The sequence below is a fragment of the Corythoichthys intestinalis genome, chromosome 19 (assembly GCF_030265065.1).
Source record: "Corythoichthys intestinalis isolate RoL2023-P3 chromosome 19, ASM3026506v1, whole genome shotgun sequence".
Classification (NCBI taxonomy): domain Eukaryota; kingdom Metazoa; phylum Chordata; class Actinopteri; order Syngnathiformes; family Syngnathidae; genus Corythoichthys; species Corythoichthys intestinalis.
Window position 1 is genome coordinate 13,165,939 of NC_080413.1, and position 16,995 is coordinate 13,182,933.

Consider the following 16,995-nt stretch of genomic DNA (forward strand, 5'->3'; position numbering starts at 1 on the left):
GCCACACTATGTGAAGTTTTTTGTGGAGGTTTTTGGTACAATTGGCCCGAGCCCAATTCTTTACCCTAATTTACCCTTTACCCTGAATCAACTGTTAAAAGTTGTTAAAACTGCTCCCATTATTGCATTAGTTCCCTTCTCTCTACTTTCGACATATGAAAGTTTTAAAACTGTTTCATCATTTAAATATAGATTCAAGTCAAGATTTTGCCAATTTAGAAGTATTTTAGATAAAAAGTTACTTAGGTTCGCGAGGAAGGTTCTCTACAACAGAGCCGTCCTAAAAAGCCTACTGCTTTAAGATGGCGGCTGTCATTTTGCATCTAGTTATATCTATATACAGTACATGGTGTATCTACCATGTCTACCATATCTACCATAACATGCGGGCGTAGTTTGTCCGGCTATCGGCTACAACATGTATTATTGGAGCTACCTAGCATCGCGTTTGCTCGGCGTCACAACTTTCTTGCCTCCTCCCCGCTCCTGCTCTGCTCTGTCGTCTCGGTGAGTCCGTCTCCCTCAGACTTTTCGACCAATATAGTAACGCGTAGTAACGCATGCCTTTCCGTCCTCAGTAACGGTAACGGCGTTGCCAAGATGAGAAAAGTAATTAATTAGATTACCCACTACTGAAAAAAATAACGCCGTTAGTAACGCCGTTATATTGTAACGCCGTTATTAACAACACTGGTCGTGATGTCTAGAGTCGTTTCTACAAGTCCCAAAAAAGCAATGTGTGATCGGCATGTTCGTTTTTGAAAGATTAGTGGCATGGCACATTCAACATTGCTTATTCAATTCTCATTGTCACTGAGTGAAAACAAAAAACAATTCCAGAAGAAATTGTCTATTCACTCCAATTAAATTCAACTTGGACCCACAAAAAAAAAAAAAAATCAATTGGTGGTCATTACTTTTGAACTATTTGAAACGCTGCCTTATATTTCTTTTCGTTTCTAATACCTCAAAAATAATTTTAAAATATTATAAATGTATTTGAATACGACCGCTCATTTTCTCAATTGTAAAAATTCAAATTGGACTTTTATTTCAAGACACAATGCAAATTTCTCCGTTAGATGGCGGTATTGCTCCTAAATTACGTTTGTCAAACAACGTTCAAGCAGTACTATAACAGGGGAAATAAACGAAGAAGAGCATAACGGTATGAGCTCATTACGCTGCAACAATGGAGATACTTTATTACTATCGCACCAGCGAGTCATACTGTAATTGTTAATTTGTGCTTGAATTGAACGTTTCGGTAGAAAACGAGACGGTAAGATGGTTGGACACACTGCAACAATGCCTTTTCTTAGGAATAATTATTTATTATTGGAAATCGGTGGCGTAATGACCGTAAGTTAAAGTCATTGCTTGTAAAATTATCACTGCATCAATGTCTAGCGATTGGGAATTACTGTCGCATTTGATACAATATTTTCTTAGCGCTCATCCATATAGCTAACAGTCGGTAACGAAAAGCAGCCCTTTTGAGAGATTTCTGTGTCATTCTATATGGACACTTGACATTTAAATGTATGTGGTTAGAATGTGTAGGTTTATTCGGTCGATTTTCTAATTAAGCATTGACGTGTGTCGTAGCAAAAATATAATAACTAAAAGCTGTTGAAGATTGTGAGGAAAATGTGGAAAAACAAACCCCGCATAGTTAGATAAATGCGTATCCGCCCATTACATTTTAAAAAAATATGTGCTCAAATTATGTTAATTGATAATGTCAGTTTTTATTTACATCCGGAGGTCTAAGAGGTGTTTCGTGTGACAAAATTGTACAAAAAGCCGTTGTAATTAGTCAATTGACAAAATGACACTAAATTAATTGTTCCTTATTAAAGTTTAAAATCACGTGTTTAATTATTTATTGATATGTTTGTTTATCGTTTGTGTCCAAATGCACTAAGCGTGGAAGCGTCCATCTTTGTTTTCTGAATAACCAATTGTGAATCGTCTCGAAGCTGACGTCATTTAAACGCGAATAGTTTATTTTTCAAAAAAATAATTATCTTAAACTCGTGATGGATAGCTTCTTCAAAATGCCACCCCAAAAGAGTTCCGTCCGCAATAAGCCAAAGAGAACAAACATAATGAGGACCATAGAGTTAAAAAAAGAACTTATCGCCAAGTTTGAAAGCGGCACACGTGTGTCCGACCTGGCTACTCAGTACAACATGGCCAAGTCCACCATATCCACCATTTTGAAAAAGAAAGAAGCCATTAAAGCTGCCGATGTTGCAAAAGGAGTAAAAACGCTTACAAGCAGGAGACCTTGTCGAATGGAAGATGTTGAGAAACTTTTGCTTCAGTGGGTCACTGAGAGGCAACAGAGGGGCGAAAAAGTGTCGGAGCCTATTATTTGCGAGCGGGCCCGTCAGCTGTACAGTGATCTGACTCGTGACAGCCCCGGGGACAGCGCAGATGACTTCAAGGCGAGCAGGGGCTGGTTTGAAAACTTTAAAAAGAGAAGTGGGATCCGCTACGTGGTCAGGAAGAGAGAAACTCTTCGTGCCGATAAAGAAGGTGCCAAGAAATTTGTGGAAGAGTTTCAGTCATTTGTCGGGAAGGAAGGATTTCTACCCCAACAAGTGTTCAACTGCGACGAAACAGGTCTCTTTTGGAAGAAGATGCCTAAAAGGACATACATTACTCGGGAAGAGAAGAGCCTACCAGGACACAAGCCTATGAAAGATAGGCTGACTCTTTTACTTTGCACTAATGCTAGCGGAGACTTAAAAGTCAAACCTCTACTGGTGTACCACTCTGAGACACCAAGAGCTTTTAAAAAGAACAATGTGCAGAAGAACAAGCTCAATGTTATGTGGAGGTCCAATCCCAAAGCTCTGGTCACACAACAGTTCTTCACAGAGTGGTTCCAAGAGGTGTTTGCTCCCAGTGTAGCGGAATACCTGGTGGAGAAAAATCTACCGCTCAAGGCCCTTCTAGTCCTAGATGCCGCGCTAGCTCAGCCAACAAGCTTGGGAGAAGATTGGTGTACTGACCAGGACTTCATTGCAGTGAAGTTTTTACCGCCTAACACCACACCTCTGCTACAACCCATGGACCAACATCTCATCTCCAACTTCAAGAAGCTCTACACAAAAGCACTTTTCCAACAGTGCTTCGAAGTGACCATGGAGACCAATCTTACCTTGAGAGAGTTTTGGAAGGACCATTTCAACATCCTCCACTGCTTGACTGTCCTGGAAAAAGCCTGGGATCAAGTCACCAAAAGCACGGTGCAATCATCTTGGAGGAAATTATGGCCGGCCTCCATGGTACCCAGGTTCTTTGAAGGCTTCGAGCCAGATCCTGCTCTCGAAACGGACGTGGTGGATGAGATCGTGTCCCTTGGCAAGTTCATGGGACTGGAGGTAGACAGCGATGACGTGGAGGAACTGGTTGAAGAACACACCCTTGTGCTCTCCACTGACAACCAGCAGGACAGTCCCCAACAGGTTGTAACTGAGGTCACGTCGTCCGAGGAGGAAGACGCCAACTGGAACGATAACATTCCTACCACAGAAATCAAGGAGCTGCTGGGCTACTGGGCAAAGACCCAAAGTCTGGTGGCTAAGTGGCACCCTAGCATCGCCGTGGTGAAAAGGAATATCAACCTGTTCGATGGCAACGTGGTGGAGCACTTTCGAACCATCTTAAAAAGTCGCAAAAGGCAAGCAGCGTTGGACAATATCTTCTCCAAAGAAGAGGCGAGTGGTGGAAGCAGCAGTAGTGGGAGTGAGCTGCAAGCATCCATCAGTGGAGTTAAGAGGAGAAAGAAGGACTGCACGGTGGAAGGTGGCTTGGATCGGGTCCTTACAGATGAGGACTTGCCATTCGTGGAGTGACGTCCCTTCTGTTCATTTATGACTAGAATGTTTTACCTCTATAACAGTATTTAAAGTTTATTTTTTATAAACAAATGAATGGGCCTCTGAAAAGAAATTGTGATTTCCTTCAAAGGGGACCACTCTATGGACTTTTGAGTCTCTCATTACATCTTTAAGGCACTTGTTCTGATCTTGTAATCTTCACACAGGTAAAGATCTAGAGGAGAGATGGAGTAATTGTCAGGAGATCTGGTCATTTTGCGAATAAGTCTGAACTATTTTTTATGGCACCAAGTAAAGCGCCTCAAAAGCTATTTAGCACTCATAGCGTATCCATCCTGAAAAATATTGACTTTTTGTCTTTTTTAAAACATGAACAATTTCTAGAGGGGAGTGAACCTGGTAAGAAGTCCTGATAACCTCTGGCAATCTCCGAAGTCATGTACATTTAATGTGGTGTTTAATATCTATTAATTACTCTTATTATATAGGAATTGGGACCAAGTTTCATGCTCATCAACAAGGATTTTTTCATCTTGGAGAGCAGTTGATTTTGGACCTGTACTACCTTCAACACCACTTCCAGCAGCAGCATATTCAACAACATAACAAAAATCTTTATGAACTTTAAAAACATTAATAGTAGTCATGCTTATAGTTAAGGATGTATACAGTAAAAATTTACAGTTCAATATAACGACCTGCAGTAGTTCTGCTGCTGGCGTTTAAGAAGTCTTTTTACTCTTGTTTGACAGTCAAGAATGTTACTTAACATTGTGTATAAAGTTAATAAAGGCAATGGTGGAGACAGTTTAACTATCATTCATATTTCCTGAACATTCCAATTAGGCATGTGCCTGTATGAGATTCTGACAGTATGATAACTTTAACCAAAAATATCACAGTATTGCAATTACAACTCTAAAATGTATTACTTTGACATATATGATTTTTTTTTTTAATTCAGTTGAACAGGATTTTTAGTTTTCAAAAAATAAAAAGCACGTGTGTATGACTCATATCATGTTTATATTATACGTACACTCTTTCTCAACACAGACAGTTGCCAGAGAGAAAAACCAAATGTTTTACCAACGCTAGACACACTAAACATGCTGGAGTCAACTCTTGTAGCTGGTAGCAAAAGGTTATGATAGTGTTTACGAACCTTTAATTTTGTATAAATGTGAAATCATATTGGAGGTATTGCCTCCTCAGCAGCCACCCTCCGCAAACATGTTTTACATGTCGGTTGGCCTTCCTCCTCTAAGCCACGGCCGTCAGTAACTTTTCTGTAGCCGAAGTATTACCATACCAGTGATTTTATTTTCTTCGATGGAGGGAAAAAGTTCAGGAGTTTCTCCTCCTCCAGGCATTGTGTAGCACAGCTGACTCACTGACACTGATCAACAACCAGTGGTGGAGCATTGAGCCTTGCATCTGCAAGTGAGGGATTTCTCCCTACATTTATGGTACATAAAAAATTAATACCATAGGGATGGTATGACAGATTTTTTTTTTTTTTTTTGCGGTTTTGAAACTGCGACGTATTTATACCACGGTATAACTTGAAACCTGTAATCGGCACATGCCTAATTCCTATGAATATGAATGTGTTTCAACCAAAGAGATTGCTGAGTGATTTCTGAAAGACAAGCTATTTTTTTGGAATTGCACTCTGAAAATTGTGGAGGAACATGTTCTTTAAAATTGAAAAGTTACCAGGCTACTTCTGCTCTGTAGTCTGGCAACCGGAGTAAACTACCTTATTTGCTTCCATTTAGTTAAATTTAGCAATATTAAGGGCATTTTTCTAAAATCTGTGACTTAGTGAAACAGAAAAAGACTTTAGAATAAATTTAACAAAATAGTTCAATAAGAAAATTGTCAAATTTCGTGTTTCCTTCACGTTGAAACGATAGTCCTAACAATTCCTACAGTCCATGAAAGCAGCGGCACATACATCGAGAGGGCGTTCCACCTTGCTTCCACTACCGTTCACTTGAACGCACCGTGGAAACAAATCACTTGCATCTTTTCGAACTCAGCTTCGACCTCGTTGGAACCCGAACCACCTGGCCGCTAGCTTCCCTGGCTTGTGCCCAGTGACGACACCGTGGTTCGGCGAACGCCACGCAACTGCAACGATAGTGACATTGTTTAAAGTAAGCAGCTCACACTTTGCTTATTTTCCTAATTCAATGCAGAGCTGTAGTATACTATTTTGTCTCTATTCCGATTCAAAATGTTAATTTAAAGCACTTGAATGTCGTCTGTTACGACACGGAACACCTGCATTCTGTTTGTCTTTAATTATAAACACGTGCATCCAACATTTTAAAGTAAAGCACGGTATTTCTTAAAAACACGTGACCCAAAGTGTATTATTGACGATTAATTAATTAAAAATAATGGCTAAAAAAAGGTTTTTCATCATAGGACCTAAAGGAGTGGACAAATGTGTTGAGACACATCAGGAAAATTTTATGCTAGCATACTTTGTTTAAAAAAAATAGCCTTTCTGTTCTAAGTGAACAAAACAAGATTCAAGTGCAGTTCATTAATGTTGGTAAAAACCAGGGGTGCACGATGTCCATTTTTAGAAACCAATATCAATAACTTTCTATTCCTCAAGGCTGATACCGATACGAAAACCGATAATATATATATAATTTTTCAATGTATATTCACCTTAGTTTTTGAACACCTGTAGGTCAAAAGTACTAGTGGTTGATTAGCATAGATTTTCCTTTGACCGAACCAGAATTTTCATGATGACATGAACATTATTATAATGAACAAAACAAAGGCAAGAACAGTTTTGACTTCAAATAAAGTGCCCATATGCATTTTTTCAAATAAATATAATTTGAGTCAATTACAATCAATCAGTCAATATCATTGACGATGAGTTCCCCTGAACAATGAGCATAAACCCAACAGGTATTGTGCTTTGTCAGCAGATAAAACATTTGGTGCAACAGGAGAGGAGACTTTTGACGTCTTGGTCCATGAAACAACTTTCTTAACCTGCCAATTATAGAACATCAAGCCTATCAATAACCAAAAGGCCTCTCAAGAACTTGTAAACATAACACTGTAAAATACAAACATTTGCTTATTGCCATAGTAAGGTTTATAACTCAGTGAAGGAAAAATACGGCCTCTAGACCAGTAACAAAACTTTGCATACTGGCAAAACGGGATTGGAAACAAATGCACACATCCCAATCCAACACCGTCTCAAAAATATTATTAATAGGCCCGATAATATATGTTATCGGAGTTATTGGGGTGACGTCATAATTCCTATTACCGGACCGATAATTATCGTGCACCTCTAGTAAAAACACATCCCCGTTTTCTAACTTTTACAGTAATGACGATTAGGGTTGTTCCGATCATGTTTTTTTGCTCCTGATCCGATCCCGATCGTTTTAGTTTGGGTATCTGCCGATCCCAATATTTCCCGATCCGATTGCTTTTTTTTGCTCCCGATTCAATTCCAATCATTCCGGATAATTTTTCCCGATCATAAACATTTTGGCAATGCATTGAGAAAAAAAATGAATAAAACTCGGACGAATATGTACATTCAACATACAGTACATAAGTATTGTATTTGTTTATTATGACAATAAATCCTCAAGAGGCATTTACATTATTAACGTTCTTTCTGAGACGGGATTCACGGATAGAAAGACTTGTGACTTTGTATATTGTGACTAAATATTGCCATCTAGTGTATTTGTTGAGCTTTCAGTAAATGATACTGTAGCCATGCCCAAATGCATGATGGGAAGTGGAACCATGACTGCGTAGTGCTACCAATTGATATATCTTCTCTGCGTTGGGAAATAACATAAGGTGTTAAGAAAAAGATCAATTGCTACCTTGCTTCCCCATATTGCTTCCCATGATATTTCTCATCGCTGGGAGAGGGATTGTAAGGTTTTAGCCCATTAAAAAAAGGCTCCAAAGGCTGCCAAAATTTACCCTACTCATTTATTGCTGCCTTTCATCTCTCTATATGGGTAAAATGGCGCCATTTACAGATTAAGCGTGACAACGCGTGAGTGGGTCGTGCAGCGCATGCATTAATTGGGTTAAATATTTTAACGTGATACATTTTTTTAAAAATTAATTACCGCCGTTATCGGGATAAAGTTGATAACCCTACCTTAAGCCTAAACTAAAGACTCTGGATGACTGTAACATATTATGTCTGTAACGTTAAATACAATTAGAAAACGATTTAATTAAAAAATATACAGTATATATTTTAAAAAAGGCATGGCCGGTATTTTTTTGCCAATTCTGATACTTTGAAAATGACGTGATCGGACCCGATCGATCGGACTTGAAAAGTCTAGGTCTGTTAAGCTGAAGCAATGTAAGAGTAGAAGGTAAGAACTTAAACTCAAGGCTGCCAGACTTCCTCCAAGGCTTTTTTTGAAGGACATGCAGCCTCCCAGCAGAGGAATCAGCCACTGCCTGGACCAAGATCTCCAGATTGCTGAAGGAGAGCAAATAATAGAGCATCCAAGGACATTCAGAGTGGGACACTCAAGTCAGCAGAGCATGAGGACGGTCTTATCATACAGACATGGTAATGTGAATTATTCATATCTTGCTTTGTAGATAGAAAATAATGATTGGATGGTTAAAAGCTCCAGGAATTGAAGCAGCAAATGGTGGTGTCCAAAATGATGTCTTCGTTCTTAAGCCTAGCAAAGAGGAGAATAGGACATTGGTGATCTCGGGCAAAAAGCACCTTCCCATCTATCCTCCAGGTTGGGCTTGCTAAAATGGCCCTTAAGATAAAGTACTAATTGCCTGTTTTACATTTAACACAGGAAGCCAGGAAGAACAATGGCAACTCCAAATCACCGCAAGAGGCCGAGTGAACTGTCCAAAATGTAACAGTGTGAGCAGGAAGACTGTGGAAGGTCTCAAGAAGCACATGGACAACTGCAGCCTGGTTGGCACCACGTTTTTTTATAATGCTTTTACAATGAGTGGGACTTTAGTGCATTAATGATGATTAATTGCTTATGAAAGATTAACAAATTTGTGCATTTTAATCACTTGTTGCATTCCAATCACAGAATCTTTAAACAACTAGCACAATGCACAGTTTCCAGGTACAGTGCTGGCCAAAAGTATTGGCACCCCTGTAATTCTAATAATAATAAATTTTATTTGAAGGCGCCTTTCTGGCACTCAAGGTCACCGTAAAATCATGTAAAAATAATTAGATAAATTAAAGACAAAAAAAAGTAAAAATAATAATGTATAGAACGTTCAAAACAATAAAATACTAATCTATGAAAATAATTGGCAGAACAGTAAAACACAAATCAGGGATTATTATGGATATGCGAGTGAACAGGTGAGTTTTGAGTTTCGATTGAAAAAGGGGAGTAAGTCTGTGTTCCTGAGGTCAGGTGGTAGTGAATTCCAAAGCCGCGGAGCAGAGGGGCTGAATACTCTGCTCCCCATGGTGCTGAGGTGACCGGAGAGGTGGGGTGACAAAACTGGGTGAACTGGAGTGATGTGGTGGATGCAAGCGGCTGAATTCTGGACTAGATTCTGTCAGATAATGCTCATTTTCTCCCACAAAATGATTGCAATTACGAATGCTGTGGTAGTAATACCTTAATTTATTTTGCTTGCAAATAAAATAAAAAAAACACACACACACAAAAGGGAATGGGGGAGAAAAAAAATAATCATTATCATTTTACACAAAACTCCAAAAATAGCTCTGACAAAAGTATTTGCACTCTTTTAAAGATCATGTGATGCTTCTCTAATTTGTGTAATTAACAGCAACTGTTACTTACCTATGGCACATAACAGGTGGGGGCAATAACAATCACACTTGCAGTCAGTTCAAATGGATTAAAGTTGACTCAACCTCTGTCCTGTGACCTTTTGTGTACCACATTGAGCATGGAGAAAGGAAAGAAGACCAAAGAAAGGTCTGAGGAGTTGAGAAGCAAAATTGTGAGGAAGCATGGGCAATCTCAAGGCTACAAGTCCATCTCCAAATATTCCTGTGTCTACCGTGTGCAGTGTCATCAATAAGTGTAAAGCCACTGTGGCTAACCTCGCTAGATGTGGATGAAAAAGAAAAATTGACGAGAGATTTCAACGAAAGATTGTGTGGATGGTGAATAAAGAACCTCGACGAACATCCAAACAAGTTCAAGCTGTCCTGCAGTACAACGAGGGTACAACAGTGTCAACCCTTACTATCCGACTGCGTGTGAATGAAAACTGACTCTATGGTAGGATACCCAGGAAGACCCCATTTCTGACCCAGAGACATAAAAAAGCCAGGCTGGAGTTTGCCAAAACCTGCCTGAGAAGCCCAAAACGTTTTGGAAGAATGTTCTCTGGTCAGATGAGACAAAAGTAGAGCTTTTTGGGAAATGGCATCAACATAGAGTTTACAGGGGAAAAAACAAGGCCTTCAAAGAAAAAAAACACAGTCCCCACGGTCAAACCTGGCGGAAGATCCCTGATGTTTTGGGGTTGCTTTGCTATAATGTTGGGGCCAGTGCGAGAAAGCTGGGTCTCCCTCAGAGGTCAAGGGTCTTTCAGCAGGATAATGACCCAAAACACACTTCAAAAAACACATAAAATGGTTTGAAAGAAAGCACTGGAGACTTCTAAAGTGGCCAGCAATGAGTCCAGACCTGAATCCCGTAGAACACCTGTGGAGAGATTTGAAAATGGAAGTTTGGAGAAGGCACCCTTCAAATCTCAGAGAGCTGGAGCAGTTGGGCAAAGAAGAGTGGTATAAAATTCCAGCAGAGCATTCAAAGTAACTCATTGATGGATACCGGAAGCGGTTGAAAAATGAATAGTGAATGAAGATATTACTACCAAAGCATTTGTGGTTGCAATCATTTTCTGGGAGAAATGTAGCATTATCTGACAGAATTGCAGGAGTGCCAATACTTTTGGCCAGCACTACATCGATTGAACTGATGCACACATTAGCTCAGCTGATTGCTACTGAAATTGAAAAATCCAATTTAATTAGCGCATTTTTTTAAAAAAAGGTACCTTTTATTAAAAAAAAAAAAAAAAAAAAAAGTGGTTTATTGCAAATATATAGAAATAATGTGCCATAATTCACCCGCGAAACTACTGGCTGGCTCGTACATCGAACATACTGTACGTCAAAATAGTGTATGTTGTAGTACTTCCTCTTTGATTATTTTTTTAAATCAAATCCCACATTTAGTATTAACCCATTGAGAATGATAGTCGCACAATCTGTTTTGATTGGTTGGGGCTGACAGTGATCATTGGCTGTCAGCCCTCCCAGTTAAAATGAGTTTGACGTCTATTGTTTCAATTACAGCAATTTAATTGAGAGTTCATGACTGACTTGTGATTTGCAGCAAGTGTTTACATGCCAACACTGTGGGAAGCAGCTCAAATCTTCCCCGGGGATGAAGTATCACATCATGGCTGACCATAGCAACCCGGTAAGTGCCAATGGGAGGAAATGAATTGTCAACATTCGGCGTCAGAGGTTGATTCCAAATTCTGCGGCAGCCTACAACAGACCACATTCAGACCTCGGACAAGCGTGCCATCAAGGATAAACTCAGGAAAATCCTCAGACTGTTGGGCAAAGTCAAATGCTCCAATGCGGTAAAGTGTGATGCGTTTGAGGATGCTAAAAAATTGGGCTTATGTAGTTCCTTTTCCAGGGCTGCACGGCTGCGTTCAGCAGCATCATGGGATATATTTACCACATGAAAAAGTGTGGCAAGGAGCAGGCTGAGCTGGACAAGATGTTGCTAAGCTGTTCACACTGCGGGAAAATATACAAGTCCAAATCTGGCTTGAACTACCACCTCAAGTCCGAGCATCTCCCAGTAGGTCTTCCGCAGCTAGATGGGGCAGCGGAGGAAGTTATTAGAGTTCGCCGTGCCTCAGCAGTGCTGGCAAAGCGTCACATGACAGAGTTAGCCAACAAGCTGTGTGAAGATTGGCCAAAGAGGACCTTTCAGTCAGACTTGGTGCCTGATGAAAAAAAGGCAAGAGTCCAGTGTGTCACTCAATCCCTATATTCCCCAAGTTTTTTTTTTTTTTTTTTTTTGGGCTTCGGTCTCTACTCCCGTATTGTACTTTAGATTCACACTGGTCCAACTTCAACATTTTCCAAAGATTTAATCCGAAGTGGGGCCATTACTTTTCTCATATATACTAGATTTGCCACAATTCGACATTTTTGCCTCCATTTCCAATCTTTCGATTCAGATATCCACATCCGAACAATCACAAAATTTTTCACAACTTTGACCAAATATTTCCCATAAAATTCAACATAACACATATCATTCTAGTTAACATGTGGCTCACAACTTACTGTTAAAACATTACAAAATATAGCCACTTTTTACTATTTTTGATGCAAAAGTAGTCTTTTTTTTTTTTTGCGAATACGTCTCATGAAATTCAATGGACACATTCAACATCACACATTCGTATCATTCTAGTTACAATTTCTGACCAAAAAAAAAACTGTTTTTGACCACAGGTTTTCCCACTTTAATTGCCTCTTCACATCATATATTTCAACACAATAGATCTAAAACCATACACAATTTTCATAAAAATTCATTTTTGACTAAATGATCATTATTTCTAACAAAAACTTTCCAGTAAATCCCACTAACACCTTGAATTACATAGTTCACATTTTTGCCATTTCACATCATTCCCATTTCAACATACAGTATTACTAAAACAATTGATACGTTTCACTTAGAAATTATTCTTCTCACCTGCAGTTGAAATACACACGACCCAGCCTGCCGGCCTTTAGCCAGGAGCTACTGACAAAGTGGAGGAACGAAGTGAAGCTGCACAGGAAGATCTACTGTCCTAATCAGGTCACACATGCTTTAACTCGTGATTTTTATTATTTTTACCTTATCATTAGCTTTACCTTCCCGTCGTAATTTTTCCAAAATGTCACTTCACTCTGTTTGAATGAAAACAATTGAAAAGTCATTTTGTCAAAATACCGTATGCAGTGTTGGGAAAGTTAATTTTCAACATGAAATAGTTCAAATTGCAGTTCACTCATTTTAAACTGGACGGTTCAGTTCATAGTTCATAAATAAAAATTTTGATTTGGCCGTTAATGCAGCAATTCCAAAGTAAATGCCAAAAACTTTCTATAAATAAAGGAACTATGTACTTACGTTTGGTCATGGACGCACACGAAGGAAAGTTCCCTCACACTGTGACACGCACTTCCCCATGCTGTTAAGCATTTATTTACGGCGTATTAATGTTGCAGAAGTATGTTTATGATGCAACTTGTTTATTCAGCATCTTTGGATAAGATTTAAAGCCTAACTGGATGTTCGAAAAATTATTCACCGCCATAAAAGCTTCGGGAGCAAAAGCTGCCATATTTGCTAAAACACAGCCGTGACAGCCTCAGGCAGCTTGAGTTGCCAGGTTGGATAATTTTCCGCTATTAAGTTTTTTTTTTTTTTTTCTTCATTAGTGTTTTTAGCCAATGGCGTTATCTGCTGTTTTGTCAGAAAGGCTCTAATTCTAAACATAAGCGGAGATTAGAGGGCGGCCGGGGGCATTGCCCTGCTTGTGGCCGAAAATGTCATAGCATATAATTGACTTTCCAATTTATGAATTTAAAATTAAGACTTTTCCGGTAAAATGCTGTCGATAAAACTTGTAAAGCAATGAAACGAACAACAAAAATTAATAAAATGAACATAAAATATATTTTTAGTATGGGTCAAAATTATTTTTCGAACCGATCGTGTGACTAGCACCTTAGAGACGGTCATTTGCTTTGCTTAGCCATAAAAAAAATTTAAAAAAAAAAAAAATGCCAGAAGAGGCAAAATGGATATACTTAATTTTTTCAAACCTTAGCTTTCAAAAGCGACAGCAACTACTGAGCGAGAACCAAAGATTGATGATGTGGACCATGAAATGCCGGAGAGCTAAAATAGTGAGGGGCGTTTCAGTTTGCCCCACTAAAGATGTTAATTGTACAACAACAACAAAACTCATTTTCAAAACGTATTATTATAAATATTCCTAAATATTCAGTCAAAAAAAGGATGAGGCGTCTACTTCACCACGAGGTAAGACGGAAAAACGCGTGCGCTCTCACCCGCGTTCACACATACACAACTGGGATACCTGTATGTATGAGCATGGGCTAAGCTACAATCCGAGCATACACAGTGGGGCAAATAAGTATTTAGTCAACCACTAATTGTGCAAGTTCTCCCACTTGAAAATCTTAGAGAGGCCTGTAATTGTCAACATGGGTAAACCTCAACCATGAGAGACAGAATGTGGGGGGGGAAAAAACAGAAAATCACATTGTCTGATTTTTAAAGAATGTATTTTAAAATCATGGTGGAAAATAAGTATTTGGTCAATACCAAAAGTTCATCTCAATACTTGGTTATGTGCCCTTTGTTGGCAATAACGGAGGCCAAACGTTTTCTGTAACTCTTCACAAGCTTTACACACTGTTGCTGGTATTTTGGCCCATTCCTCCATGCAGCTCTCCTCTAGAGCAGTGATGTTTTGGGGCTGTCGTTGGGCAACACGGACTTTCAACTCCCTCCGCAGATTTTATATGGGGTTGAGACCTGGAGACTGGCTAGGCCACTCCAGGACCTTGAAATGCTTCTTACGAAGCCACTCCTTTGTTGCCCTGGCTGTGTGTTTGGGATCATTGTCATGCTGAAAGACCCAGCCACGTGTCATCTTCAATGCTCTTGCTGATGGAAGGAGATTTTCACTCAAAATCTCTCGATACATGGCCCCATTCATTCTTTCCTTTACACGGATCAGTCGTGCTGGTCCCTTTGCATAAAAACGGACCCAAAGTATGATGTTTCCACCCCCATGCTTCACAGTGGGTATGGTGCAATTCAGTAGTCGTTTTCCTCCAAACAAAAACCTGTGTTTCTACCAAAAATATTTTGGTTTCATCTGACCATAACACATTCTCCCATTCCTCTTCTGGATCATCCAAATGCTCTCTAGAAAACCGCAGACGGGCCTGGACGTGTATTTTCTTCAGCAGGGGGACACGTCTGGTAGTGCAGGATTTGAGTCTCTGGTGGCCATTGTGTTACTGATAGTAGCCTTTGTTACTGTGGTCCCAGCTCTCTGTAGGTCATTCACTAGGTCCCCCCGTGTGATTCTGGGATTTTTGCTCACAGTTCTTGTTATTATTTTGACGCCACGGGGTGAGGAGAGAATTGAAAGTCCGTGTTGCCCAACGACAGCCCCAAAACATCACTGCTCTAGAGGAGATCTGCATGGAGGAATGGGCCAAAGTACCATCAACAGTGTGTAAAAAGCTTGTGAAGAGTTACAGAAAACGTTTGGCCTCTGTTATTGCCAACAAAGGGTACATAACAAAGTATTGAGATGAACTTTTGGTATAGACCAAATACTTATTTTCCACCATGATTAGCAAATAAATTCTTTAAAAATCAAACAATGTGATTCTCTGAGTTTTTTTCCACATTCTGTCTCTCATGGTTGAGGTTTACCCATGTTGACAATAACGGGCCTCTCTAATATTTTCAAGTGGGAGAACTTGCACAATTTGTGGTTGACTAAATACTTATTTGCCCCACTGTATCTTGTAAGTTAATTTTATAGCTGACACTGCGTTTTGTGGTCATCAACATTTTGCCACAAAAGTCAAACTGCCTATGATTCTGAACTCATGAATGTAGGATACGGACTATGTGTCCCATGATCACCCTGGGTTCAGACTGCCAATGGGACGAGACTTGAAGGATGGGGGAAATCACGGTTCTTTTATAGGATATCTAGTGAGATGTGCACGAGAGTTAGGGTGCATGAAAAGACTTATAGGCTACCACAGTAGTCGCGGATGTTCTTTGCGGCACAACACCAGTACTTGACAATGAATTAGGTAATGAACGCCGCTCACAACTGCTAGAATGAGCGCGTTCACAGCAACGTTCATGAGACAAAAATATGATGCGTTCAGTTAACGTTTGCCCAAAATATGAATGTGTCGTTCATGTACAACATTGACTGGATGTCCCCTTACCTCATTTGCTGCCAGTGACATCTGTCAATGAGTTCAATATAGTTCATCAATATGTATTTTATGTTTCAGGGTTGTGGGTGCGAATACACCACCGTATCTGGACTAAAGACTCACCTTGGACACTGTACAATGGTGTGTCACCCTCTCTAAATATATGTTGACTTATGATTCATACAATATTTTTCAGAAATCGAGGAGCAATGTCCACAATTTTATGACAATAATTAAACAAAACCACGATATTCGTTTGCCATTCTACCACAGAGCGACTATGAGGTGGGAAAGTATCGATGTTTGCTCTGCGCCAAGGAGTTTCATTCTGAGAGGGGCGTGAAATATCACATTAACGCCGCGCACTCTGAGGTAACAACATACCTGTATTTAAAATACTTGTATTTTTACACAACAGTAGTCAGAATTTATGGTTTTTGCTACAGGATTGGTTTATGACCAACAAAAAGGCTTCTGTGAAGTTTCTGAAAAACAAGCCAAGAGAGACGATCTACCATGCAGAGCAGAAGAATATGGAGCACTATGATCATCCTCACCAACAAACGCAACACCTCAACACTCCTCTCTGCACTCAAGTAGAGCGTTCGCCAGGGCCTGAGTGGCAAGCGCCGATTGAAATTGAGGACGCCGACAAAATGGCGGAGGGGAACCGAAGGGAGCATGAGGAAAGACAGGCATATGATTTCGAGCAAAGTTGACGACATAAATCAGTGATCCGGTGAAATCAAAGGTGGTTGGGCTAGACCAAGTTCCACACAGAGGACGCGAAGAGACTAAAAATGATGTAAAAAATAATAAAGTCAGGAAGGTGAGAGATTATTACAAATACAAGTTCAGTTAATGTTGGTATTCTATGTTCTGTATGTAACCCGTTGTGTTCACCAACTGTACTCAGAGAATTCTTTAGTTAGAACGTGAGTTATATGTTCAATTAAGACCTAATTAGAACCGACTGTTCACTGGCATCACACGTTTTTTCGTTGCCGAAGCTAAAAATGCTAGCACTTTGGT

At 39.7% G+C, this 16,995-nt stretch overlaps 2 protein-coding genes across 3 annotated transcripts; both read left to right on the forward strand.

Annotated features, from left to right (window-relative positions):
- The first annotated feature begins 257 nt into the window (after nt 1-257).
- znf512 (zinc finger protein 512) lies at nt 258-16,815 on the forward strand. 2 transcript variants are annotated; one of them, XM_057822797.1, is made up of 12 exons: nt 258-507; nt 4,343-6,016; nt 8,310-8,460; nt 8,522-8,644; nt 8,708-8,832; nt 11,270-11,356; nt 11,427-11,525; nt 11,585-11,914; nt 12,671-12,772; nt 16,042-16,104; nt 16,237-16,335; nt 16,410-16,815. In XM_057822797.1, exons 3-12 carry the CDS (start codon nt 8,313-8,315, stop codon nt 16,680-16,682), a joined length of 1,449 nt encoding a protein of 482 aa, XP_057678780.1. In that variant the 5' UTR covers nt 258-507; nt 4,343-6,016; nt 8,310-8,312; the 3' UTR covers nt 16,683-16,815. The 2 variants fall into 2 exon arrangements, with proteins under 2 accessions (XP_057678780.1, XP_057678781.1); XM_057822798.1 differs by lacking the exon at nt 258-507 and having other exon boundaries at nt 5,841-6,016; nt 8,297-8,460.
- On the forward strand, nt 2,043-3,869 carry LOC130907979 (tigger transposable element-derived protein 1-like). The gene has a single exon (XM_057823549.1). It carries the CDS (start codon nt 2,043-2,045, stop codon nt 3,867-3,869), a length of 1,827 nt encoding a protein of 608 aa, XP_057679532.1.
- Nucleotides 16,816-16,995: the final 180 nt, after the last annotated feature.

What these genes read in the sequence shown, in the direction of transcription:
- LOC130907979 (XM_057823549.1), top strand. Translation starts at nt 2,043, where the DNA reads ATGGATAGCTTCTTCAAAATGCCACCCCAAAAGAGTTCCGTCCGCAAT.
- znf512 (XM_057822797.1), top strand. Translation starts at nt 8,313, where the DNA reads ATGCAGCCTCCCAGCAGAGGAATCAGCCACTGCCTGGACCAAGATCTC. An exon ending in GGTCTTATCATACAGACATG is followed by an intron (nt 8,461 to 8,521) that starts GTAATGTGAATT and finishes GATGGTTAAAAG; the next exon opens with CTCCAGGAATTGAAGCAGCA. An exon ending in TGGTGCCTGATGAAAAAAAG is followed by an intron (nt 11,915 to 12,670) that starts GCAAGAGTCCAG and finishes TCTCACCTGCAG; the next exon opens with TTGAAATACACACGACCCAG.